At 42.7% G+C, this 26,415-nt stretch overlaps 1 protein-coding gene across 6 annotated transcripts in view; it reads right to left on the reverse strand.

Annotated features, from left to right (window-relative positions):
• The window catches only part of COL4A4 (collagen type IV alpha 4 chain), a 74,455-nt gene that overhangs the window by 8,287 nt on the left and 39,753 nt on the right, over window positions 1-26,415 (reverse strand). For 4 of the 6 annotated variants that reach the window (XM_081861485.1, XM_081861484.1, XM_081861487.1 and 1 more), the window contains 24 exons: window positions 24,859-25,023; window positions 22,399-22,491; window positions 22,077-22,240; window positions 21,186-21,258; window positions 20,163-20,269; window positions 19,520-19,703; window positions 19,356-19,424; window positions 18,373-18,480; window positions 16,995-17,213; window positions 14,626-14,787; window positions 13,699-13,869; window positions 13,063-13,206; window positions 12,270-12,377; window positions 10,735-10,916; window positions 9,766-9,829; window positions 8,855-8,929; window positions 7,532-7,639; window positions 7,010-7,117; window positions 6,409-6,480; window positions 5,296-5,424; window positions 4,827-4,934; window positions 3,936-4,091; window positions 3,755-3,853; window positions 598-732 (listed from right to left, as the gene is read on the reverse strand). In XM_081861485.1, coding sequence (XP_081717611.1) covers window positions 598-732; window positions 3,755-3,853; window positions 3,936-4,091; window positions 4,827-4,934; window positions 5,296-5,424; window positions 6,409-6,480; window positions 7,010-7,117; window positions 7,532-7,639; window positions 8,855-8,929; window positions 9,766-9,829; window positions 10,735-10,916; window positions 12,270-12,377; window positions 13,063-13,206; window positions 13,699-13,869; window positions 14,626-14,787; window positions 16,995-17,213; window positions 18,373-18,480; window positions 19,356-19,424; window positions 19,520-19,703; window positions 20,163-20,269; window positions 21,186-21,258; window positions 22,077-22,240; window positions 22,399-22,491; window positions 24,859-25,023 — 3,003 coding nt within the window. Of the gene's footprint in view, window positions 1-597; window positions 733-3,754; window positions 3,854-3,935; window positions 4,092-4,826; window positions 4,935-5,295; window positions 5,425-6,408; window positions 6,481-7,009; window positions 7,118-7,531; window positions 7,640-8,854; window positions 8,930-9,765; window positions 9,830-10,734; window positions 10,917-12,269; window positions 12,378-13,062; window positions 13,207-13,698; window positions 13,870-14,625; window positions 14,788-16,994; window positions 17,214-18,372; window positions 18,481-19,355; window positions 19,425-19,519; window positions 19,704-20,162; window positions 20,270-21,185; window positions 21,259-22,076; window positions 22,241-22,394; window positions 22,492-24,858; window positions 25,024-26,415 lie in introns of all 6 variants that reach the window. The other 2 variants (XM_081861486.1, XM_081861483.1) reach the window with 1 other exon arrangement.

The following is a 26,415-nucleotide window of genomic DNA, read 5'->3' on the forward strand; positions in this document are numbered from 1 at the left end:
TAAAACCAGGGATGAGGAACCTGTGGCCCTCTGGATCCAGCTGCCATAGTTGAGGAAATCAGATGAAGTGGAGGGATTTGGGGATGAGTTGAGCTTCCTGTCCAAGCCATGTCACGGTGTCAGAAGAAAGTACTAGTTTAAAACAGGGATGGGGAACTTGTGGCTGTGAGGAGGAGCTGCCACTATTTGTTTGTTCTGCTACAACCTATTGAAATCTTTACACAGTGCACAGTTAAACTACGGAACTCACTATCCCCAAATGTAGTGATGATCACCAACTTGGAGGGGTTTTAAAGGGGAGACTTTAGATTGATTCAGCGGGGCTCTTATGTTCTTAAAGTGCTAGGATAAGTTGTGGTCTCTTTTGTAAAGCTATCCGACTGGCATCAGATAAAAATATGTGCTTAAATAATAGAATGAATAGGAAATGTAACAGAGGAGGTTGATGTTCTTCATGAATGCAACCCAAACTGAAGCAAACATGGAGTTGTGTAGACTTCACTGGGATAGGTGAGCTGAAAGGATGATCATGAAAGGGTTCGTGGTTATTCTGTCTCTTCCATACCACAAACATTGCAGACACACAGAATTACTTACCTGGGGGGCCAGGGAAGCCTGGTGGCCCTCTTAATCCCATGACACCTGGTGATCCTCTTGGGCCCAATACACCAGGAGGCCCTGGAATCTTGGGACATGAGGAATAATCAACACTTCCAGGTTCTCCTGGGTCACCTGAAACATGAAAGGACTTTAAAACAGGAGTTAGGTCATAATCATATACATACATAATCATATACATACTTACCTGGAATTGAGTCCCACTGAATCCAATGGAACTTGTTTTTGAGCAGGCATGTAAGGGATTGTACTGTTAAATAGAAAGGTTGGACCCAGAAACAAGGTTGGCAGGCAGAGAATTTATATAAACTCCCAGGGTAATTCAGTATGTGCCAAGCGTTTGACAAACCACCCTTTTATGTTATTGCTACAGGTTCAAGTGCATAAATGACCTAGCACAAATAAATAAATAGGAGGGAGAGATCAAGTGTTATATAGACTTTATTGGAGAATGACTTTGTTACAAGAGGAGGGTCTCACTTGGGGAAAAACAAATGTTTATTCACTTTATTTTTTAATTTTAGAAAAGGAATGATACATTCCAATGCTAGTGATTTGCACACCTTTTCCTCCAGTGTTAGGAAAAATAAAAAATATGTAAGGGCTCAAATATCACAGGATGTCACAGGACATAGATGATAGGGAACACTGTACAGGATTGTAATACAGAATTTCACTCTGGCTCCTAAAAACACCATCTTGCTGCCCAGGAAATTCAGTATATTTTCCAGTACTGGTCTGTGAGCTCCACTTCAGCAGCATGGAGCCATGGGAATTTTCAGAGAAGCAATAGAGGGTCATGACTTTTTTGGCACAGAGGTGCAGAGTAAATCACAACATGCTTAGAGGGCTGATCACATGCCTCACTTCCACATGTTCATTTAAAAATCCATTCCATTTTTGCATCTATTTTTATTCTGCATGAAAATTTGCATTTAAATATGTATTAAAATAATTTTTGAAGTATTTTCTTCCCCCAAATAAGTATTTCTAAGCACATTATTATCTAAAATACACATGTCAGAACACATTTTGATACTTTTTTTGAGCAGAGAATTAGACCACAAAAGTGCTAAATCTGAAGGATAGCTACCGCCCAATCTGCACATTAGTTCAGAAGATGTGGATCAGATCAGTTATTAGCAATTTGAACTAAAAGACTAAGATCTTAGCATGAAGAAAAATAAATTGACACTCAGAGAAACTTTTTCACTTGAACACACACCAAAGCACTCATCCTTCTCTAAGCTTACCTCTGCAACCTGGTGGATTGAATGCCAAGAATCAATTTGTGACAGCCATTTCACATGCAGGAGGGAGACCAGCACCGTGCAGATGGTTTAGAACAAGAATGCAATTAGAACAGTGATAGCTTGCACATGGCATTATCATTTCCCCCAACATGATTGTGACAAGACATGGGAGCATCTGTCTACAGTGAGTGAATGACTTCAAAAATTAATGTCTACATAATAAAAAAAGGATAACTGCCTCCCTGAAGGATAAGGAAATGGGTATCCAAGGCTATCCATCTCCCCCAAAGGTGGTGCGAAGCAGCTTGTTTTCACTCACTGGAGTGATGCCACTGAACTTGTCCCAAAAGCACCTGGATCAGCTTCCTTAAGACTTTTTAGCAGGAACTAGGCTGTGTCATCCTTGCTCCCAGCTAGTGAAAACCCAAAGGGTCCCTAACTAGCTGACCCAATGCTCCAAAATGTGGAGATCAAGGGGAGAAAAGAGGAAACAGTGAAGGAAAAGAAGCTTTTTTAAAGCTCTTAATTTAGTGAGCCTGACCAACACTTTGCCTTTCGATTCAGACAGAGCTGCTCTGGGAGGTGGGAGGTGATTCCTCCAAAAAGAAGTCCTCTGCTCTGCCCTTTGAGCTCGGTAGGAAGCACCATCCCAAGGGTGGGAAATGCCATCCAGGAACTTTTCTATAGGCCGCCATGAACCTTCGTTTTCACTGTCCTCTGACTTTGCAATCTTCCTTTCAGCTTGATTGCAACACTGCTGGACTAAAAACTATTTCAAGAAAAAGCCTGTCATTCAGTACCATTAAATACCTATGCCTTTACTAGAAATTAATACGTAAGTAAATGAAAAACAAGCAAATGTTAACAGCTTATAATTCAGTAAGTATTATTACAGTTATAAGTATTATTCTCCAGCATCCTTTTCAGGCATTCCTTTCATATACAATATGTCCTTAAACTTAATTAAAAATAAATAAATGGTAGATTTAAAAAAACAAACTCTTTCATAACCTGTGTATATTTGTATATTAAATATACAAATATATTAAATCAGCATTTGAACAGGTGAGTGAAGGCCTCATGTATAGCATGGTAAGTATGCCTATATTTAACCCGCAGACCTGCTACATCACAGACTGTGTTGCTGAACCAGTACTCAGTCAACTGAACAATGTGACCCACGTTGCTATGAAAGGACAGAGTAGAACTTCAGTGCTACTGGCAAATTCTCCTCTTCCAGATGTGTTATAGCAGTCATATGTATAAGCAGAGACGGGTTTAGAAAGCAGGATGCACTGTAAAGGTAAAGGGACCCCTGACCATTAGGTCCAGTCGTGGCCGACTCTGGGGTTGCGGCACTCATCTCGCTTTATTGGCCGAGAGAGCTGGCGTACAGCTTCCGGGTCATGTGGCCAGCATGACTAAGCCACTTCTGGCAAACCAGAGCAGCGCACGGAAACGCCATTTACCTTCCCGCCGGAGCAGTACCTATTTATCTACTTGCACTTTGATGTGCTTTCGAACTGCTAGGTTGGCAGGAGCAGGGACCGAGCAACAGGAGCTCACCCCGTTGCGGGGATTCGAACTGCCGACCTTCTGATCGGCAAGTCCTAGGCTCTGTGGTTTAACCCACAGTGCCACCCGCGTCCCGGGATGCACTGTATTAGCTGCCTAATCCTATTTGCAGTGTAGATCTGCTCCATTCTTCTGGCCTAGGATATTTGCTTTATGTGTGGGTTGCAACTAAAAAAATCTACTGCAGTGCCCCCCCTCACTAGCTGTGTGGCTGGGTAGAGCTTTGCAAGACTGCTGCAAACATGACCAAATGTGAATTCAGAATGGCCACTGCATATAGCAGGGTATAAAAAAATGTTAGGTATTACCTTTGGGACCCATACGACCAGTTGATCCTCGCAAACCTTGTTCTCCAGGCTCTCCAGGGGCACCAGGAGGTCCCTGTGGGCCAGGATTTCCCGTTGGACCTTAACAATGAGAATTCAGATGAATTAAGAAAGTTCTGTTATTGGATCTGCTATATGCTAAACCCATTATCTCAAGCCATACCTTTTGAACCTTCTCTTCCTTGATTTCCTGAGACACCTTTAGGTCCAGGTTTGCCAGGAGGACCAGGAGTCCCAGGTTCCCCCAAAGCCCCACAGTCACCTGGGTCTCCTTTAATGAGAATAGTCTTCCCTGGAGGACCAGGTTTGCCAGGGAGACCTGGAATGAAAATTAAGTACTGTTGGAATATACCAAGCAAGGATAGGGGGCCGAAGCAGGCTTGTGCACATGTCTCCTTAACAATTGGGAGGTGGGGATTGTGGTCTTTGGACAGTATTCAGTATCTTTTGGTTGGATCACAAGAACATAGGAAGTTGCCATACAGAATATGTCTCCTGATCCTTGTAGTTCAGTAATACCGCCACGTAGGGTGGGTAATGTGGTGACCTCCAAATGTTATTGGACTACAGTTCCTATCAGCTCCAGAAAGCATGCCAATGATCCAGGAAGATGAGAGTTGTGGGACGCATCTGGACGGCACCACACTGGCTATATTGACTGAGAATAGCCCTCCAAAGTCCTTCCCCCCAGTCCTACTTGGGAGATCCTGAGGAGTGAACCTGGGAGCTTCAATCAACATTATTTACCACTTACAGTAGCTATAGCCCTTCAACCTGATTCTTCATTTTTTCGTATCTGGTTTAGGAGCAGCCAACAGTTTACATATAATATTTGTGTGCTGTTGTTGTTTTTTAAAAAAGTCTGCTTCAATGCCAAAGGCCTTCAGAGTGGTTTACAGAATAAAGGCATAGCAAAGTTAATTATTTGATTACTTTCTCCAAAAGGAGGACCCCCTCCTGCTCTCAAACTCAATTGGAAAATAATATTTCTGCTACATGTCTAGCACATAGGAGGGCTCGTTCTACTTTAACTGCTTTGTTATGCCAGTCATACCTCTAACACCGTCTAATCCAGCAGGGCCTTGGTCACCTGGAGGCCCAGGAATTATATTTACAGAAGGCTGTCCCATAGGACCGGCAGGCCCAGAAGCACCTGGCTTGCCTGTAAGAAGAAGAGAGTGTATTGTGCTATTTTATATTTTAGGAGATACCAAAATGTTGAATATTGACCAACAGGAACCTCATTGCAAAGGCATTTTACTCTATGTTGTGTGGACTCTATAGTTTGTTTGTATGGCAGAACCATTCTTTCCAGCACAATATATATCTAAGATAACACAAATGCTTCCCATAGTGCATTTCCCTTGCTTTAATTATTTATGAAATCTGCTTACATGAGTGTCCCAGAAACCTATTGGCTGTTGTTCGTGACATTAAGAAAGAAACAAACATCATCATCCTGCTCTTCAATGGAGTAGTAATAGATTAGGTGTTTTCCTCCCATGGAGAAAACTGCTTCTTACCAGGGGGACCTAGTAGTCCTGCATCTCCAGGGGGACCCGGACGGGAAATTCCTGGTAGTCCAGGTTCTCCTCTGTTGCCTTTTGGCCCAGGTTCTCCTATGCATCCTGCAGGCCCCATTTCACTTAAACCTTTATAAATGGAATAATAAATGCACACAGAAGGAAGCTTCATAATGAATAAAAGACATCTGCATAAAGTAGACACCCAAGCACTTCCTTTCCAGGTGAAGCTATCCAAGGTTGGCCAACTCTCAATGTCCATGCTTGTTCATGTGGATCTGAGGCAAGTCAGTTGCTCTCTCATAGCCTAACCTGCCTCAGAGATCCAGTTACAGATAGGTAGCCGTGTTGGTCAGCCATAGTCAAAACAAAAAATTCCTTCCAGTAGCACCTTAAAGACCAACTAAGTTAGTTCTAGGTACGAGCTTTCGTGTGCATGAATGCACACGAAAGCTCATACCTAGAACTAACTTAGTTGGTCTTTAAGGTGCTACTGGAAGGAATTTTTTGTTCTGTCTCAGAGAGTTGTAGTGAGAATAAATTTGTGGGGTGGGGAGTGGGAAGAGAGCATGGCCCTTTGGAAGACACATGCGATAAAAATGATTCAAGAAATTGTGGCCCCTGTGCCTTGCCCAGGATATTCAGCTTCCCCCTTCAGCCTCAGCCCCCTTTATCCTCCCAAAAGACTGCTCAAAATCAGTAAGCACTTCAGAGCAATACCCCATGAAGCATAGGGGCTGTTGCTGGAGGATAGTATTTGCAACTGCAGTATATGTGCTTTCACACATACTTTTAGGCTTTGGGTTCCAATATCTGAGTATGGCCCTATCAGGCATATATCTATGCTACAGATAACTTGGTTTGCAAAAGGATAATTCTCCATAGCTGTTGCCCTCAATAGAAATTCCATGACACTCTTGGGCTGATTTTCACCATGCTAGCATTAACTAGTGTCAGCTGAAGCCAAACCTCACATAAAATTTAAAATCTGTTGTTTCTTGTTAAAATTAATGCCAGTTGGCGGCTTAACATTTGATTGAGCCTCTACTAGTAATTCTATTTGTATTTTTTTTTTCCAAATTATAATTTTATAATCGTAGTTTCATTGTTTACCTGGAGATCCTGGCAAGCCCTTTTGACCCTGTAGTCCATTCAGGCCATTTAATCCAGGCGGTCCCGAAAGGCCTTTGAAATATTGCAAGATGGAGAAAAAGAATGGAGGGGACAATGTGATGCAATTCCGACAAGACTCTATACATCCCCTGCTCTGCAATTAGCCTGAGAAGAAAAGCAGCAGTGGGAGCTTCACCCCCTTTAGGTTAATGGCAGTGTAAGGGGTTTTCTTTGTTAGGATCTATGCTCGGGTAGAAAGAAGAGGGTACAAAATATAAAACAGAGTTCTCTGAGGCAGACTTAATGGTCCCTTCAGGAGCTGTTAGGCATGAGCTCCCTGGCTTAGGCTTTGTGTTTCCGCCTTTCCTCAGGGAGGGCACACTTGGAAAACTTAAACAGCCCCAAGGAGGGTAGAGGAAGAGCTGACTCAACAGTTTTTTCAGGCCACTGATAGTCATTTTAGGGGCTGATAGTATGTGGTCCCTGGCTTGCACTTCTCCACTCCTGTATTCCTTCAAAGCACAGAGTAATATACAATTTATGTTATCACCTTTAGTCCATATCATTACATTCACTGCCACATGTTTTTCACAATAGTTACCTTTTCTCCCAGGACTGCCAGGTAATCCTTGAAAACCTGGAGCTCCCAAAAGACCAGGGTTACCTTGTTCACCTGGTGCTCCTGGAATGCCTGCAGCTCCTTGGATACCTGCGGGTTGAAGACACAATCCTCATAATTAAACAATACTTACTATTTCTCCATAATATTCAGTATATATTTTATGATTATGCTGGTTGCTAGAAATGACATTATTGTTAATTGTCTCTCTCATGTATGTCCTGTTGATGTAAAAAATATAGTAAAAATAACAAATAAATAATTACAAAACAGCAAGATTTGTTTAAAAGAAATACAGCATGGACCTTTCCGTTCAGCAAGAAAAGCTTGTTGGACTTTCCCCCACAGGGGTTAGGATGATCATGGGTATCATCTCATCTTGACTTTCATATATTTTCTGGTTTGATTGCATGCTGATGTTTCCTTATCCACTGACGTCACCATGGCCCATAAAAGCTTATTATGTTTAAACTCCAGTTAATTTTTCTTTCACTTCCACCTCACCTGGGAAGCCAGGTGTTCCTGAGTATCCAGTTAGTCCTTTCGGTCCCTGTCTTCCTGGTCTCCCTTGAACACCTGTGATTCCTTGGTCCCCTGGTAATCCATCAAGTCCTTAAACCAAAGCATACAAACAAAGCAACTCTTACTGTAATATATATTTTTAGCGAAACTTTTTAAATGGCAAATTCCATGCATACACAGGCATGCTTCACTGCTCAAGCATAGTGCACTGTATTAGCTTTTTGGAAACACATTAGTATATTGTCTTCTGCAGCTTCCTTCCATGAGCGGAATAGAACAGAATGTAATAGAGTGAAGGCATCTCACTCCACCATTCATCCACCATTTGATGTGGATGAAACTGTACTGAAAACCTACAGTATCTCACAACATCTACTAGTTTGCATTTATAAAGATTGAGCAGATGAAGGCAACGACTGACACGAAGGTAGGCAACAAGAGTCCCAAATTTTAACAGCAGCATAACTGAATATCCAAGGCTAGCATGAGGTCTGAAATGGCTCTGGCCATCTTATTGCCATCCCCTGATGAGCTAACCATGTGGCATAGGCAGGCAGTGGAAACAAGGACAAGTGGCTGTGTCGAAAAGAACTGCAGCTCCTGCCTCAGGGTACTCAACTGGGTGACTGCAGCCATAGCCATCTTCATTCCTCCACAATGTCTAAGGATTCTACCATACCATTGCAGACAGATATAGGCAATGAAGATGGTGGTTTCTCTCAGTGGTGGCCCAGAGTATCAGTAGTGAGGGCCCAGCATTTGCCACATGCTGATGCTAGTTGTGACCCAAAACGTCTCAAAACTTCTCTTGTCACATTTAAAGCTGCTGAAAGTGTTTCTTTCAATCCCCACTCTATGAACAAAGGAGGAGATCTATCTAAAGAAAGGTTGGAGGGTAGCAAATATTTGTTCTTGCTACTAGCATAGTCCCAGTTTCATATGCATGCTCATATTTGCCATGGTGAACACTGAAGTGTGATGGGAGATGCAGATTTATAAACGTGCTATAAATGTGAGTGCATGTGCCCAGCATACACTCCTGTACATTTACAGGGACATATTGCCCCTTCAATTCATGGTGATCAGCTGGAGACATGCAGGGAGCGCATGGCTGTAGCATAAAGTATGTAGCATAAAGTAACGTGTCTGTAGCATAAAGTATGGATTGGAATTAAATCATTGCTTCGAATCATGAAGCCATAAGTGCATTGACTCAAATTAGTGAAAAGATATAAATACACAAGAAGATATACACTAGTTAGATAACTTGCCCATTGATAACCAAATGACCAAAAGAATCATCACCTGGCAATCCTCGATCTCCTGCAGGACCTTTCTTACCAGGCTGGCCATAAGAGACAGCTGGGTCACCTCTGTTACCTGCAAAAGTAGCATCTCATGTATAAGTAGCTTCTGAAACCTTTAAACAACCTGTAGTTATTTCTTTTGAAAATTTAATTCCCTTTGTTTGCCAGTAGAGAATCTTTCAAGGGATCTTAATATATGTCAAATGGTTTCAGGATTACGGTCAATGATACTCTTACAAAAAAGAGCCTAAAATGTGCAGCTACAGCAGCAGAACAAATGTGGATATTGGTCTTGACAATGTCAATACAAACAGAGAAAGGTGCTTTACCTGCTTACTTATTAGGCAGGGGCACTGGTTCACAAAACGAATCTTCCTATTTCTGAATCAATCACTTTGTGATGTTCAACTAATTCAGTTCTGTTTTATCATCCCGAAAGTTTGCAATAACATTTTATAATACTCATTTTGTTGTGCTCTCCAAATCATGTAACGCCATATAAAAACTAGTATGGTGCCAGCCTTTCCCCTTCAGCATGATCTATCAAATCTTTAATCAATGTATATAGCCAGCATGATAGTATTTTGTTACCAGAAATTATTTCTGTTTGTATACAGTGGTACCCCGGCTGTCAAATGTAATCCGTTCCGGAAGACCGTTCAACTTCCGAAACGTTCAACATCCAAAGGCGCAATGGGTGGTCAGCAAATTCCATTGAGAAAATGGAGAAATGTGCCCCTTTCGATTTCCAAGGCATTTACTTCCGAGTTTTCAGCGTTCGGGTTCCGAATCGTTCGGCTTCCGAGACGCTTGAAAACCAAGGTTCCACTGTATTCATTTTTCCTAATGCATTGACAGAAATCTGAACAGTAACTGTCAGGCACAGATGTATTACCATTGCAACATTACCTTTAGATCCTTTTGCACCATCAAGTCCTGAACTTCCTGGAATCCCTGGCAATCCCTGTGCACCCTAATTATTTTATCAAAAGAAGAATGCCCATCAATTATATGTAAAATTTACAGCACTTGTCCCTGCAAATTAAAAATAAATGAGGGTCTTGTTTTCTGTGTCAAATTCTGATCTTTTATAATACGAAGAACTGAAAGAAAGAGTTTGTGTGTAATTAGCAAGAATGTATCTAAAACAGAAACTGCTTCAGCCTTCCTCTGGATCCTTGCCTTCTCCTTTCTCTACTCTTCCCACAGAAGGCTTTATGCTGCTTGAAGATTTGTAAGTGGTCAGTGTAAACTGTTCTGTAATGCAGACCTATTGGTTTCTTGTTCATCTTGCTTCAAGACACTGATCATAATGAGAATTGTGCAAAACAATAAATATTATGATCATTAGCTCTGAGATGGAAAAGCAAGTAAAAGGCAAATTTATTCATTCCTATTTGGCCTGCTGGCTACAGCTTACCAGAAAAGAGAAGGGAAAGATGGTGGGCAGGTGGTGCAGTTGCACCAGCAGAAGTGGTGGATTGGCTCTGTTGGCCACAGCAGCCTTGCCTCTCTCCCTTCTGCCCCTCCCAGCAACTCACCTGCCAGGACATCAGGTAAGCCCCTCCACTCCACCATGCTATCCACTACATAAAAACTTATGTCCTACCCTTAATCCTATGACCCAAGGGCAGACTACAACAATAAAAACATAAAATGGTGAACAGCAAAACACGCAATACAGCCTGAGAGAAAATACAAGTATTCAGTTCCCACTTAAAACTGGAGACATTGACACCAGGAGAATGTGTGCCACAACTGGGTGCCAGTCCTATGCTGCACACTGACCGCCTCCTAGGCTTTCCTCAAGGGTCCCTCAGATAAATGGCTAAATACAGCATTAGACTTTCAAACGCTGTGACAATATTCTCACCCTACCTGGTCACCTTGTGGTCCTTGAAAGCCAGTGATTCCTCTCAGTCCTGTGGGTCCTGGGAGACCTGGAGGCCCCTGAAAACCAGCCTGTCCAGCATCGCCAGGTTCGCCTTTTCGAGTACCTGGAAGTGCACTTCTGCCTGGCGATCCTGGGATTCCTCTGAGTCCAGTGTTGCCTTTATCACCTGAAATTATTTCAAGAGCTTGTTGTAAGTTGTTACGTTTTCTAGTCACAGAAGGGAATGCAACCCTGCCCCCCTCAAAACAAAACAAATCAGAAAAACTACAGAACCTGAAATTAAAAAAGGAATCTAGCATATTGTGCATCAGAACAATTTTGCTGTGTGATACGTAGATACAACACAGTAGTAAGAGCCAGTGGTTTTTTCTGTGGGTACTCAAAGGTACGCAGTACCAGCATCTTTTTTTTCTAGAAGAAAAACACTGGTAAGATCTAGACAGTAATTTAAAAAACTTAAGAAAACCTTAGGAGGAGAGGTTTCGCTTTTTGTTGAACTGGTCTCATACTGAGATCATATGAAAGCGATGTGTAGTAAGTAAAAGGTAAAGGGACCCCTGACCATTAGGTCCAGTCGTGGACGACTCTGGGGTTGCGGCACTCATCTCACTTTACTGGCCGAGGGAGCCGGCGTTTGTCCGCAAACAGCTTCCGGGTCATGTGGCCAACATGGCAAAGCTGCTACTGGCAAACCAGAGCAGCACATGGAAACGCCGTTTACCTTCCTGCCAGAGAGGTACCTATTTATCTACTTGCACTTGATGTGCTTTCGAACTGCTAGGTGGGCAGGAGCTGGGACAGAGCAACAGGAGCTCATCCCGTCATGGGGATTCGAACCACTGACTTTCTGTTCAGCAAGCCCTAGGCTCTGTGGTTTAGACCACAGTGTGTAGTAAATACCTAAGACCTATTAAGGTTTTAGACATGTAATGTGAGTTTATATTGATTAGTCTATACTGTAATCACTGAATAGGGCTGTAAGCTCAGGGGTAGAGCATCCGCTTTGCTTGCAAAAGGTTTCAAGTTCAGTCTCCAACATCTCTAGGTAGGACTGGGAAAGACACCCTGTCTGGAACTCTGGGGAGCTGCTACCAATCCTTGTAGTCAATACCGAGCTAGATGGACCAATGGTCTGACTCAGTGTGAAGCAGCTTCCTGTGTTGTTTATCCTGTGATACTGCAGTCACTGAACAAGAATGATGAAGGCGGAGCCTAATCGACAGCATAGTGCCTATCAGCAAATGCACACTGCTGGGTTCATGTGATAAAGCAACAGCTCATGGGCAGTGGCTAGTTATCAACCGGCCAGTTCGTTGCTAACTGACTAAGGAAACAACAGTCTGATTCACCTTTTAATTTCAGCAGATGTGTACTAGTGAATAACTTTCTACAACAACAGCTGCAGATGTATTAGTGCCTTCCAAAAATTAGATAGCATATAGAAGATGTCAGCTAGGCTCTGGACTTAATGTTACAGTTATTGGTTTCTGTGTAACCTGAAAACAAGCAGTTTGCTTACCCTGTGTTCCTGGGATGCCTTTATCACCAGGAAAACCTGGCTCCCCCTTTTGTCCTTTCTCTTTCAATATGAAAACGCGGCCATCCTCTCCTGGAGGTCCTCTTTCACCTTAAAGAGGTAGAATGTACTGAATGTAGGCAGAGATTTGCTCAGGACAGCATAGCTGCCCACCCACCCACCCACCAATCCTACTACTGGGATTCCTAATTGTGGCCTAAATATTTACTGCTCTGGGCAGGTACCACATATTCAACATTTGCTTCGTGCTTAGAGGACGGGAACTGTAGTATTCAGATGACCCCTCTTCCTTGTTTCTGCTTAGGAAATCACAAGACGACAAACCATAGCTTTAACATACCTCTATGGCGGGGAGCAAGTTCTGAGGGAAGATTTACTGGAACCATTTTTATGGTCTTTTTGGCAGCAGGTGAAAACCTTTCTATTCTCCCAGGCCTTTGAAATAACTGATATAGTATGGTCTCACAGTTTTTAAGATTTGTGTTTTAACTTTGGGAGTAACTTTGGCACTCCAGCGAGGTCACTTTGGTGTGGCTAATGCAGCAGTTTAACTTCACCCCCAGAGGCACACTCCATTTGTCTCTTGAGATAGATGGATGCCAACATTGTCATGGACACTACTGGGCTAGATGGCTCAGCATCCTAACTCAGTATAAGGGCAACTTCCTATGGCCCTATTACCAACTTAAGAAAATCTTTATCTGGCTAGGAGAAAAGGAACACACTACATGCCAAAGTAATTCAGGAAACAAGTTACAGAGATCACTCTACATACCCTTTAATCCCATAGACCCACATTCTCCTGGAGGGCCACGCGGACCTGCTTGTCCTTCTTCACCTTTCATACCAGGTACTCCAATTTCTCCTTCACTTCCTGGGAGTCCTGGGAAACCCTGCATGCCTTGGGACCCTTGGCTCCCTTCAGAAAGAAAAATGCAGATTCTAGTGCACTTAAACAAAAGACTGGATTGCTGGGTTAATAATGTCACATGTGGGAGCCCTACTTTAACGGCACAAAACACTTTTTCTGTTCTAGAGAAGCCCATGGGCTAGCAATTAACTCTTCAGAATGTTGTTCTGCTCTTAACATTGGTCCTGATTAGCTCCAGCAAATCGCACAAGATCTAAACAGTGGGCACATACTGGGAAATAAATTTCCATAAATATTCTCAACGGAGCATCTGTTTTCTCTTCATGGTAATGGGACTGCAGTATGGGCTGGGGGCTGGATCTCTGGGGCCCAGTACAGTGTATCCTTATTTGGTCATGACTCTGCAAATCCCAAATGGCCCATCTCCTAGCTTTTGAAGACCAAAGAAAGGAGAGGTGATGGACAGAAATACTGTTTGTATATATGAACTGTGAAGTGCTACATCTGAAACAAAGACCACTTCATTTAGAATCCACGTACCTTTTTGCCCTGGGCGGCCTGGCAATCCATTTTCCCCTGGAAGACCTGGTTTTCCTCTTAAGCCTGGGAGGCCAGGTGGCCCTTGTACACCAGGAAACCCAGGCATGCCTTTCATTCCAGCTGGGCCTGGTGCACCCATATCACCTTTAGGACCCTTGAATCCTTGTAAACCTAGGAGGGGCACAGAGGGAGAGATGCACCAAATGCAAAAATACGTCCTTAACAACTACTGTATTTTTATAGAATAAAAAAATATATATTTTAAAGTCTTAAACTTCTTTACAAAACTTAAAATCCTAAAAGCACATATAAAATGCAATTAACCAAAACAACAGTATCAAAATAATATTCCAAATAAAAATTAAAATGTTGATAAAAGTTAAAACCATAGCTCTACAGACTCCTTGGAATTGCTCTGCTGAATTCTTAAAGCCATGGTACATGGGGAGGAGAGCAAACAAGATGGTGAAATCAAATTGTTTACAGCAAGAATTGAAATGTCAGGTGTTCAGCTTGTACAACCTGGGTTTCTCCCCCACCCCCCACTGCTCCCCCTCTATATGTCCTGCCTATGCACACATCCATTCCCCCCACAGCTGCCTTGGCCTGCCTCTCTCATTTCCTATTTGTGTCAATTTTACATTGTTAGACAGTTGAGGCAGGTATCTGTCATATCTGATCTTTGTAGAGTCATGTACATAAATGGTGCCACATTTATTTATTTTTTAAAGTGAGATGCCACACCTATTTTAACCAATACACATGTATACCATGCCAGTCCACAAGTGGAAACAATTGCATTAACAAGTAATTTGTTGGAAAGCACCCAAAGATTTCAAGGTTGCTAACCACAATATATTTCAGCCATCAAATACCTGGGTCAACCTGTATGCTTTAGACTCCCACCAAGGATAATGATGCGCTTACCTGGAAAGCCTGGTGGTCCAAAAGAGCCTGGAGGTCCTGGCAGCCCCTGCAAGCCTTTGTCACATGGCAGACCAGGTGACCCAGGGCCTCCTGGGACTCCTATGTCACCTTTTCTACCTCTGATACCTTTTGCTCCTGGAAATCCTGGGATGCCAGGCTGTCCTGCAAGGATAATTCATTTATGAAGCCCCCCCCAAATCAAAATAATTTAGTTTGAAACAATTGGGCCTGGTTTGCACTTCATGCTAAGCCAAACCTCTGGAGAAAAGATCCCAGCTGCTTTACTCCTCCCCAATTGTTTTACTGCTGGGCCACACTGACCCAAACCATAGTTTGGCTTGGCATATCAGCTGAAACAGGGCTCATGGATAAGCCACAAGCTCAAATTTGGATGAACACGCCAAGCCAAGGCATGGCTTATCAAAGTGCTGTTCAGCAGCAGAACAACTAGGGAGGAGAACAGTGGTTAGCATCTTTTCTCTGAGAGCCTCTGCGTTCACACTAAGCCATCATAACAGTGTCTTTGACTCATTTCAGCTCATTCAATAGGTTCATTTTGGAAGATCTAGCGTTACACATTTTCAATTCTGCAGCATGAAACAGAAAGAAAAGAGAAGATGCCCTTTGCATGAGACTGGAGCTTATGCTCCTCACATTCCATACAGAAATAATACTGAAGATAGTAAAATGACATCCCTGCTGGGAGTTGCTATCCAAAGCAATCACTTCACGTTGCTGCATGGAAAGACGGGACCTGGGGAAATATATTTATATTCACAGGATGTTGTCCTTTGCTTTCATGAGCTTAAAAGGGACGTTTTCACTCCCCTCTGCTGCACACAGGCAAAGTGAACAATATCGGGGCAGGCTGGCTTCACAATATCACCTGCCCTTCCAGTTTGTACTGCAACCCCCAACCCCAATCCCCAAAACCTCACAAGGTGATGGCAATGCTGACAGCATTCTAAGGCTTGCCACAAAACGATCAACCTGTGACTTGAAAAGAGCAGGTATGCATAAAGCAAATCTGAATAGAACTTCTGAAGCTGAGTAAGTGAAAGTCGCTTTTCTCTCAAATCTTGATGGCACTGTTTGACACATACACTGCCCAGCAGAAATTGAGATTTAGGACATACTGTGCTCCTTTTAGAGTGATGATGTTGCCCCAATCTTCATCAACCCACAGTTGGAGATGGAATTTACCAGAGATCAGATTAACTAATTCACATGATTTGGAAATGCCCAATTAGTGATCATTTCCACATGGGAAATGGTAGAATTCTCTGTTGACCCGAGTCAAGAATAAGTAAAAGAGACAAACTGTAAATATGTGAAGCTATCTGGACTGGTTTTTGTGAGTTGCTATGCTTCTGAGATCTCCCCACTATACAACCCCTCACTTTTCCTTTTCTCTTACTCTCATTCTTATTTTCAACTAGGGTTTCCCAAACATATCCAGATTGTGTGTGTCCTTCAACCTCTTACATTAGAATTATTATTATTATTTATTAAATTTACCATATTTTTCACTCTATAAGACACACCAGACTACAAGACGCACCTAGTTTTTGGAGGAGGAAAACAAGAAAAAAATATTCTGATTCTCAGAAGCCAGAACAGCAAGAGGGATCGCTGTGCAGTGAAAGCAGCAATTCCTCTTGCTGTTCTGGCTTCTGTGATAGCTGTGCAGCCTGCATCTGCTCCATAAGACGCACACACATTTTCCCTTACTTTTTAGGAGGGAAAAAGTGAGTCTTATAGAGCAAAAAATACGGTATATACTGCCCTATATCCGCAGGTCTCAGGGCAGTTCACAAGATAAAATTACAATAAAAAACATGAAATACACAAAATAAAAACAAAAGCAACCCAATAACCCCCTCCCAACACATTTTAAAAAGGCATTGGATGTTAATTAGCTAAAGGACTGGTTAAAGAGGAACTTTTTTTGCCTGGCGTCTAAAGGTGTATAATGAAGGCACCTGGCAAACCTTCCTCAGGAGAGCATTCCACAAATGGGGAGTCACCACAGAAAAGGTCCATTCTCCTGTTGCCACCCACTAAACCTCTTGTGAAGGGGACACATGAAGAAGGGCCTTAGAATATGATATCAGGGTCTGGGTAGGTTCACATAGAAAGAGGCAGTCCTTGAGATATAGCCTTAATTGGCTCAGGACCACAATAAGTCAAAACCAGCACTTTAAATTGGGTACGGTAGCCGGTGCAGTCGGATCAGACATTATTTATTGAGCTATTTTTATTTTTCCCCCCCAGAAACATATTTTTGGGGAGAAGTAGCTTATGGTCAGTCAATTATCAGTAACAAATCCAAAAAAATAAGATAAATCATGCCCAAATATGCATCATACCTTGAAGGCCAGCAAAACCTGGTTCACCTCTTAAGCCTTGCAGGCCTCGTAAACCGGGAAGCCCTCTGTTGCCTGGAATTCCTGGAGGACCATAACTGTTGTCACCTAAAATGCCTTTTGGACCTTCAAGACCAGGAGGACCTGGCAACCCTGGAGCTCCATCCAGCCTTGGACCACTTTCACCTTGTGCACCTTGATCACCAGTCTCACCCCTGAAACCTAGAGAATAATGAAATCTAGATGTCATAGGCTCATTTGCTTAACTTGTTTAATTTCAACTTGTAATGATATCATTTGTGAAATAAGAATGCAAAGAGAGCTTTCGTAGATCCATATAGTGCAGCAGCTTGTTTCCCAATCAGTGGCCAATCAGACACTTATGGGGAGGTCATAAGTAAGCATGAAGATAATAGCTCCTCTTCATTGTTTGCACCCAAGAACTGATATCAGTGGCATACTGTCTGTGAATGTATGACCTGGAGTCAGGCACTTAGGTTGTGCATTCATAGCAGTGCCCAGAGGAGGAATTACCACTGGGAAGAGTACCGAGAGAAGAAATGCCATGGAGCATGGTCTTCATCTGCCCCAGCTGCAACAAAACATGTCTTTCCCATATCAGTATCTACAGCCACAGCAGATGCTGCACCTTCCAACAGTTTGACTTCACCACCAAAGGCACACTCCTCCACTGTCCACCAAGACAGATGGATGCCAACTCAACCACCTGTGAACCTGGAGATTGAATTTATCCATCATGGCTGTTAGATCTGTCCTCTGTCTGTTCACCTTATCCCTGTGAATTCATTCTAAGTATTGCAAACACTCAAAGCAATTTAACTGAGATGGAGATCATCAGTATTTGGGATCACATTAATCCAGGGATAGCTGATCTTACCATCCCAGACCATTTGCTGTGCCGGAGCTGATGGGAGTTGTGATCCAACGGCATATTGCAGAGGTGGGTACTACATTTGCTACCCTGGATTAATCTACCTCTTTATTTAGTGCAAGTTTCTAACCTGATGAAATATTTTAGGCTATAGCAGTCTGGGACCTGAATCACTACTGGGAAATGTGTCTCAAACCAGCTCTTCAGAGCCTCAGGCAGAGGATTAAGATCTGCTTCCTGACTGGTTGCAACAAACATAAGAAGAGCCTTGCTGAATTATGCCAAAGGCCCATCTAGTTTAGGATCCTGTCTTCATAGTGTCCAACCAGATGCCCACAAGAACCCCACATATGGAACCTGAATCTCTTTTTCCAGCTTGTTATCAGCAGCTGGTATTCAGAAAACAGTGGAGGTAGAACAGAATATATATTAAAATCACTCCATACCCATACTCAACAAATGAATATACCCTGCCCTTCTTTCACTTACCTTCTGGACCAGGATTGCCTGGTATTCCTGGTCTGCCCTGTTGACCTTTGAAGCCATCAAAACCATTGGGACCAGCTCGCCCAGGCTGCCCTCTCAATCCTTTCGGACCTGAATAGACAGATTGTGCACAGCTTAGTTCAATGCTTTCAAACCTTCTGTGGAACAAACCTAGCTAGATCCATTTTATAAATATAGGGGTTGAATTTTAAAAACATTTCACGCAAGATCAATGACTGATAGGTTTCATGTTCACACTACCTCATCATGCATACACATACCTTGTCTGGCAATGTGTATTTTCTGCCATTCAAGTCTCCATTAAAAAAAGACACCAGTCTGAGCAACTCTAATTCAACATGAAATAATAATTAATATTAAGTGATAACATTAAGAGATATGAAGTTCCAAGAAATTCAACTGGCAGGATGAAGAGTTATCCTAAAGCAATTGCAATGGAAAGTCAGTGAGTTCTCCATGTTTTCTGACTATCCAGGAGCTGGCCAAAGACAATAATACTTGTAAAGAACTACCACTTAGTCCATTTCTTTGGCTTTTACCAAACAAAATACGGAGACAGATTTGACCCCTTATAATCATAGTTGTGCTCCAAAACCCATGGCAAAATGCTTCTGAGACTCATATTAGAGATTTCCCTTGGAGTACCACCCGGAGAGTATCTAAATGATATAAACATATAAGAGGAGCATACCAAACTTTATTTTTCCACCAAGTTCACCACCAGTGAAAAACAAAAGGTGTTTTTTGCATAGAGTATTAGGGAGGCTCTAGCCCTGCTTTTAATTTTAAGCTATCATTTATGATAACCTCGCATTTGTGTTTCTTTTCCACTCTTGAGAATTCTTACCCTACACCTCATTATTGTAAGTTTTAAATCACAGAAGTCTGTTTAATTCTGAATAACTTGAAGACATTAACAGCTTCCGTGGAAAGAATAGCACCTTATTTCACTTTTGTAGTCATACCTGATATACCTTTAAAACCAGGTGCACCTGGATTCCCAGGGTATGCTGCTGCGTAAGGAAGAGTTGCACCTAGAAGAAAAGCAACCATCATTTGGTTTGACCCAACCTCTCAAACAACTGAACCAACAGAGTATTCTCTTTTCAGTGTAAAATACATACATTACCTTTTTCACCTTTTGGGCCAGGTGGTCCTCTAATACCCGGGTTTCCTGGACTTCCAGGCAGACCCCGGACACCTTGAGGACCCTGAATTCCAAAACCTGTTGGTCCTATTGGCCCTTTTGAGCCAGGAAGTCCAGGGGAACCAGGAAACCCCTTATCACCTGGTAAAGCTCTTCCATCAAGCCCCTGTAAACAATGAATACAAATGCACAATTAATATATTTGAACTCACTTCCAGCTGATCCCCTTAAATTCACCAGGTTTTCCAAAAGGGCCTTGAGATTCACTTGTTCACATCAGCTTACTCATGAGTAATATTTCCTTTTGAATGATGGACTTGTTAAATCAATGTTTTATTTCTGGGCTGGGCATGTCCTTATTGTTGGTTTTATTCGTGTTGTATCTCTATTGGAGGCTTTGCACTAGAACCCCCTAATCTAACAACCACATCCAGGTGCAAAAGACATACTGTTAGAAGTAAAGAACAGGGTGCCACTGAGCATGTTCTGAGCTTAGGAGCTGGCTTTGATTATAAGAAGTGCACAGAACTCTCAGCCCTTTCACACAGAGAGACAACTCCTGGTTAGTTTACTTCCTCATTGTTACAATGAAGGGGAAAACAACTGTCAAAACAATCAGGTATACCTTAAAGCCCTTTTCACCAGGTAGTCCTAGTTCTCCATTCCTGCCAGCAATACCATTTCTTCCAGGAAATCCAGGCTCCCCCTGAAGACCTCTTTGTCCTTTTACCCCTTTAAATTGTGGAAATATTACAGTCAGTATACAATATATATATGTATGTATGTATGCTGCCTGAATGTTTTAGGAAATGCCCCCAAACTGCTAGAAAACTGGGCAAACCAATAGGAAAGCAGCTTTACAAAAAGTTACAGGACACTATTTTGCATTTGGATAAAATGCATCTTTTTTACTAATTAGTGTTCAGAATATTAAAAGTTCTGTCTTAAAACAATGAATGCCAAGATTAAGTTTTGGTATTTATACAGGATTTTATACAGAAGGAATCAGAGAGGAGAAAAAAATTAGCTTCTCCATTAAATATATTAGGTCAGAAACCTTCTCCTTCTCTTCTGTGGAATGCATTAGCTAAAGAAATTACTGAGGTGTCTATGATGAATGTGTGCAAATTCAGTCTTTTTTTTTTAAATAACAACCCTAAAAATCTTGCAATAAGATGAATAAGTGGATGAATGTGAACATTTCAAATGAAAAGTGGTTCATAGTGAATTAGGATGAGCAGAAAAACAGAAAGATGGTGCTAATGGAGATGCTTGACACAACTTAAACAAGAATCTTAGGACAGTTGGTACCACTTTAACTAGGTAGTGCATTTTTTACAATGACATAAAAAGCAGAGTGCTGATCAGTGGAGGGACATGGAATAAGGAACAGACTGCACTAAGCTCATTGCATTGATAGATCACAAAAATGAGGAAGTGGAAGACATACTCTAATTATGGCACTTACAGACTATAACTTTGGAGAAAGAACTTCAGACAGATGGCTAGTGTTTATTACTCCCAGGGCAAATCGTTGGCTCTTTTGTGTGAAGCTTCTACACCACAAACACCACGCAATACAAAATTTGGATATACCATTGGAAACAGTCCATACTAAACTCATGGGTTTAGTATGTTGTATAGTTACCTTTTATTCTTATTCTAGCTGGGTCACCCTTATCACCTTTTTCACCAGTCAACCCAAATGGACCTGGTATTCCCTTACAAGTGTTAAAATAAAAAAAAGTTATAGTCAATTGAAATAATAGCTGAGATTTGACAGCAAGTAAACTTCTATTGAGCAAGATGAGCAAGATGGGAGTGTGATGCTCTCTTTTCAAACTGACAACAAAGGTTATCCGGGTGCACTGGCGGATGAAGGTGGGGGCGGGGGGAGTGGTTTGCCCCGGGTGCCATCCCGGGGGTGCCATTGCAGCCGCCCCCCCTGGGATGCTCGCCAGCCATGCCCCCACCTGTTCACTGTTCCGGGTGCTGGAACATGTCGCTCCGCCACTGTCCAGGTTACACCATGAGCTTTCCCCACCCTGCTCCCACAGGAGCTTTTTATCAAGATCTTTCCCAATGTTTTGCTCTCATGGCACACTGTCAAGAACAGTTGAAGAATCCTGCTGGATCAGAGTATAGACCCATCTCGCCCAGTATCCTGTTTCTAACATTGACCAACCACCAGTTGCCTATGGGGAACTTGAAAGCAGGACCTGAGCACAATAGCCCACTATTGCTGTTTCCCCCCAGCGACCACTATTATACACAGGCACCACAACTAGTAGCGCTTGATAGTCTTATCCTCCGTGAACCCCCTTTTAAAGCCATCTGCATTGGTGGTCATCACCATACCTTGAAGTAGCAAATTCCACAGTTTAAGTATGCGTTGTGTGATCCACCTGAACATTAGCATCAAAATGTGACAAAATAAAAGCCGAATCCTCGGAAATAAGGAAAGAAATGTACAACATAAGGAAAGATCAATCTGCTCTGTGGATGCCAGAATATAAAATATTGCCTGTAAGTTACTCACGGGGGAACCTGGTGGCCCTACTGCACCAGGTAAGCCTGGATCACCTGTTCTTCCATATTTTCCAGGTACCCCTACTTCTCCTTTTCTTCCAGGGACACCTGGCGGACCTCGTATTCCAGGTGCACCACAAGGACCAGCACCACATAAGCAGCTACTTGCACTCCCTGTATAGGCACAAAGGAAGCAGGGCTTTGGACCAGGCAAATAATGCAAGTTCACAAAGCGATTATGACTTGTGTTTTTATCTCAAGGACAGTCATGGTTAAATTACATGACTTGATTGAGATGAGGCATTTGCTCTGTGAGGGATGCAGGTACTTGCCTTTCTCTCCTTTTGCACCTCTTTCTCCAGGTGATCCCTTCTGGCCTTTAGCTCCTGGTGGCCCAGGAGACCCTCTGCCAGTACAAGCCACACCTTGAAATTTTACAAAAGATATATTTTATTGTTTTAATTGGTTATATTTGCCTCCGTTCTTTTTTAAAAAAATAAATAAACAAACAGCCTGGCCTCGTTCTTAGAACTGACATGTTAGACAGCTACAGGACCAGATGGTTACACCAGCAGAAGCCTGTTTGACTGCCAATGTGATGCCCACTTCCTACTTAATAGGATATATATGTTCACCCATCCATCCTCTTCTCCATTTCTCCTGAAGTTTGGAACACTAAATTATTATTATTATTATTATTATTATTATTATTATTATTATTATTATTATTATTATCCTCACACAATTCTACATTATATAGTACATAATCATGTTACTGTTTTCAAACAATTGTTGCTGAAACTGTAGAACTAACTTGCTACGCAGAGCTAAAAAGGTAAAGGTAAAGGGACCCCTGACCATTAGGTACAGTCGTGGCCGACTCTGGGGTTGCGGCGCACATCTCGCTTTATTGGCCGAGGGAGCCGGCGTACAGTTTCTGGGTCATGTGGCCAGCATGACTAAGCGCTTCTGGCGAACCAGAGCAGCGCACGGAAACGCTGTTTACTTTCCCGCTGGAGCGGTACTTTATCTACTTGCACTTTGAGGTGCTTTTGAACTGCTAGGTTGGCAGGAGCAGGGACCGAGCAATGGGAGCTCACCCTGTTGCGGGGATTCAAACCACCAACCTTCTGATCAGCAAGTCTTAGGCTCTGTGGTTTAACCCACAGCGCCACCCGCTGAAACTGTAGAACTAACTTGCTACGCAGAGCTAGAGTTCTGCAATACAGAACTGAGTGGAGTAAATAAAGATTCCTTTAGACATATTCCCCCCTCACACACACATTCCATATGCAGTTGATAGATCATTGGGCAACATACAAAAATATTATTCCCACAATCCACCTTCAGAGTTCACTTCTTCAAAGTAGGAGGTTATTATTTCTAATAAAGAAGCAGCAAGAAGGAGGAAGGTATTTAGCCCTTCTTTCCACCTGTCTCTTTTCTCCCTCAGCTTCCCCTCAGATGCTTTCTCCTCGGCTGAGGCTCTGTTGCAGTGCAACCAATGGGGGGGGGGGAGGCCCATACTGGAAGGGGAAAGCAGTAAAGTGCCTTCCTCTTAAAGCTTCTTCCAGAGGTGACTCATGAGGGTAGTGAGTCAGAGGCTGCAAAGTCTTCCTGGCAGCAGCACTGTGGTCACCAAGATGGTGTGAGGGAGGGACTTTGGGGGAGTTCTGGCCCAGCAGTGGCCTTGCAGGTGCACACATATTAGCTGGGCTACCACTACCAACCTGAAACAACCCTGATCTCACTGCCACCTGTACACCACCATCCTCATGAGTACAGCACTGTTACCATTGCCTCTGCCCCTCCTCATAAGCCTCCTTCCTTGCTGGTGTTTGTGCTTTCCTGGTATTACTCCACCTTGGATAAATGGAAGCCAGATTTTGAAGGCAAATAGTGAAGGCAATAAGCCTGGTTCTCCCATATCTGGAATGATTACTGTTATTAGTGCTTGGTAAATTACTATTGCTGAATATTAGGGGTAGGAAACCAGTTTGGTCCACAAGGCCATTTCCCCCAAACCCCACCTACTTGTCAACCCCCTGCCAATTACATGCCTGTCATTCATGATGTTAAGCTGATTATCGGAGGGAGAACAAGGCTCAGTTCTGTACATGTTTCTTCCCAGGACTGAGCAGAACTGAACTTAAATGCAAGGTTTTTTCTCCCTCCACTCCCCTGCAAATGATGGGGAGGAAGAGAAAGAACGCTCTGCAAACCCTATGCTCAATGCTTCCCAAAGTGCCAACCATAGGGCTGGCAAAGCCTCTTGCACTGCAGTTTCCAAGCACTGAACAATCATCTGGTTGTTGGGGACTTGGGAACCCTGTGCAAGGGATTACATAACTGGCAAGAGTTGTCATGCCCACCTGTCAAAGTTGGCCCACCCCTGCTATAAAGAAATGAGTGGAATTATAGTCAATAATAATATTACACACACAGACACACACACACACACACACACACACACACACACACACACACAGTGGTACCTCGGTTTACGAACTTAATCCATTCTGGAAGTCCGTTCTTAAACCAAAATGGTTCTTAAACCTAGGTGTGCTTTCCCTAATGAGGCCTCCCGCCGCCGTGCCCTTCCACCATTTGGATTGCGTTCTTAGAGCGAGGTAAAGTTCGCAAACTGGGACACTACTTCCGGTTTTGCAGAGCTCGTGAACCAAATCGTTCGTAAACAGGGCCGTTCTTAAACCGAGGTACCCGTGTGTGTGTGTGTAATCTTCAAGTGTAAATATTTTTGTTCAATGTTCAGAGTATTTTGCTCATTTTACCAGGTGGTCCAGGCAATCCCTGATTTCCTGGTGTTCCTGGAAAACCTGGCAACCCTGGAGAGCCAGGCCTTCCTAGTGCCATGTCAGCTATAGCAGGGAGACCAGGGTCACCTCGAAAGCCCTGAGGCCCTTGTACTCCCAGTAGACCTTTGGGACCAGGGATACCTATGGAGGAGGAGAAGAAAGAACAAGTCATGGAGTCTTGTAAAAGTCATAGAGAAGCTATCTATGGGAGAAGCTGCATTTGGGGTATGGCATTCTAAAACTCAAATTATTTGAGCTACACCTCACTGAATATTCTAGAACAGGGATGGGAAACCTGTGGAGCCTCCAGATATTGTTAGATTCCAACTCGCATCAACCCCAACCAGTGTGGTCAATGGCAAAGGTTGATGTGAGTTGTGGCCAAACAACATTTGAAGGCCCAGTTATCCAGGATAATGGATTCCTTATGTTTTAAACTAATATTTCCTTCTGATAGTCTGGCATGGCTTGAAAGGGAAGCTCAATTGATCTCCAAATTCCTGTTCAAGTGATTTCCGCAACCGTAGCAATTATCTTCAAACTATTTGTTCTAAAGCACACAAGAAAACTGAGCTGCAAATCACAGGTTTTGGCATTTCATTCTTTTCTTTTTCTTAATAGTTGTAAAACAGCACAAAACAGTCTTACCAGTTTGGATTACAACACTGGCACATGCTCTGGAAACAATAGGTTGGCATTGCGTCTCGGAGTATTTCTTGCCCTAGGAATTCTGGGTTGACCTTAAGTTCCCATTGAAATCAATGGCCCTCAAGTTAAGACATGGCAGTTTTGTCCCACTGATTTAACAAGAAACTGCATTAGACCAAAGGCCCACCTAGTCCTGGGTTCTGTTCCCACAGCTGCCTATCAGATTTCTACTGGAAGACTACAAGCAGAATATGAGTGCAATTGCACTCTGCTGTTCATGTTCTCTAGCAACTAGTATTCAGAGGCAGCATGCAACTCACCAGGGTTTCAGTTAGCAAGCCTCTGTCAGCTGTACTTTGAAACGCCAAGAATTGAACCTGGGACTTTCTGAATTAAAGACAAATGTTCTACCACTGAACTTTAATTCAAAGCGGTGAACTCCCAGGTAAATGTGTGCAGGATGCAATCCTACATACACTTACCTGGAAGTAAGCCCCACTGAACAAAATGGAATGTATTTTTGACTGGATTTGCATAGGATTTCACTGGGAACGGAAAAAAGGCTCATTTCCCATTTACTGCCTGCCTAACTTCAGCAAGCAAAGGAACTGAAATAAAAGTGTTGCCAGATGGTCTTAAAGCATTGGCAGGTTCAGCATATGTGAACAAAGTGTTAAGTCCTCTTATTAGTAGCGTTTGTATCCATAGTTATCATAAAAGCAGAGAGAGGTTTGTATTCTTTATGTCCCCATGTTCAAAGCTAGCTGCAAACTATAAATTCAGTAGGAAGCTTAAAGATAAATGTAGCTGAAGAGTAATCTTTAACAGTTCTGTCAATTCATCAGTCACATAGAGTTCTCCTTTCAGTAATTGTTTTATTTAGAA

This window comes from Podarcis erhardii (assembly GCF_964252035.2).
Source record: "Podarcis erhardii genome assembly, chromosome: 5".
Lineage (NCBI taxonomy): Eukaryota > Metazoa > Chordata > Lepidosauria > Squamata > Lacertidae > Podarcis > Podarcis erhardii.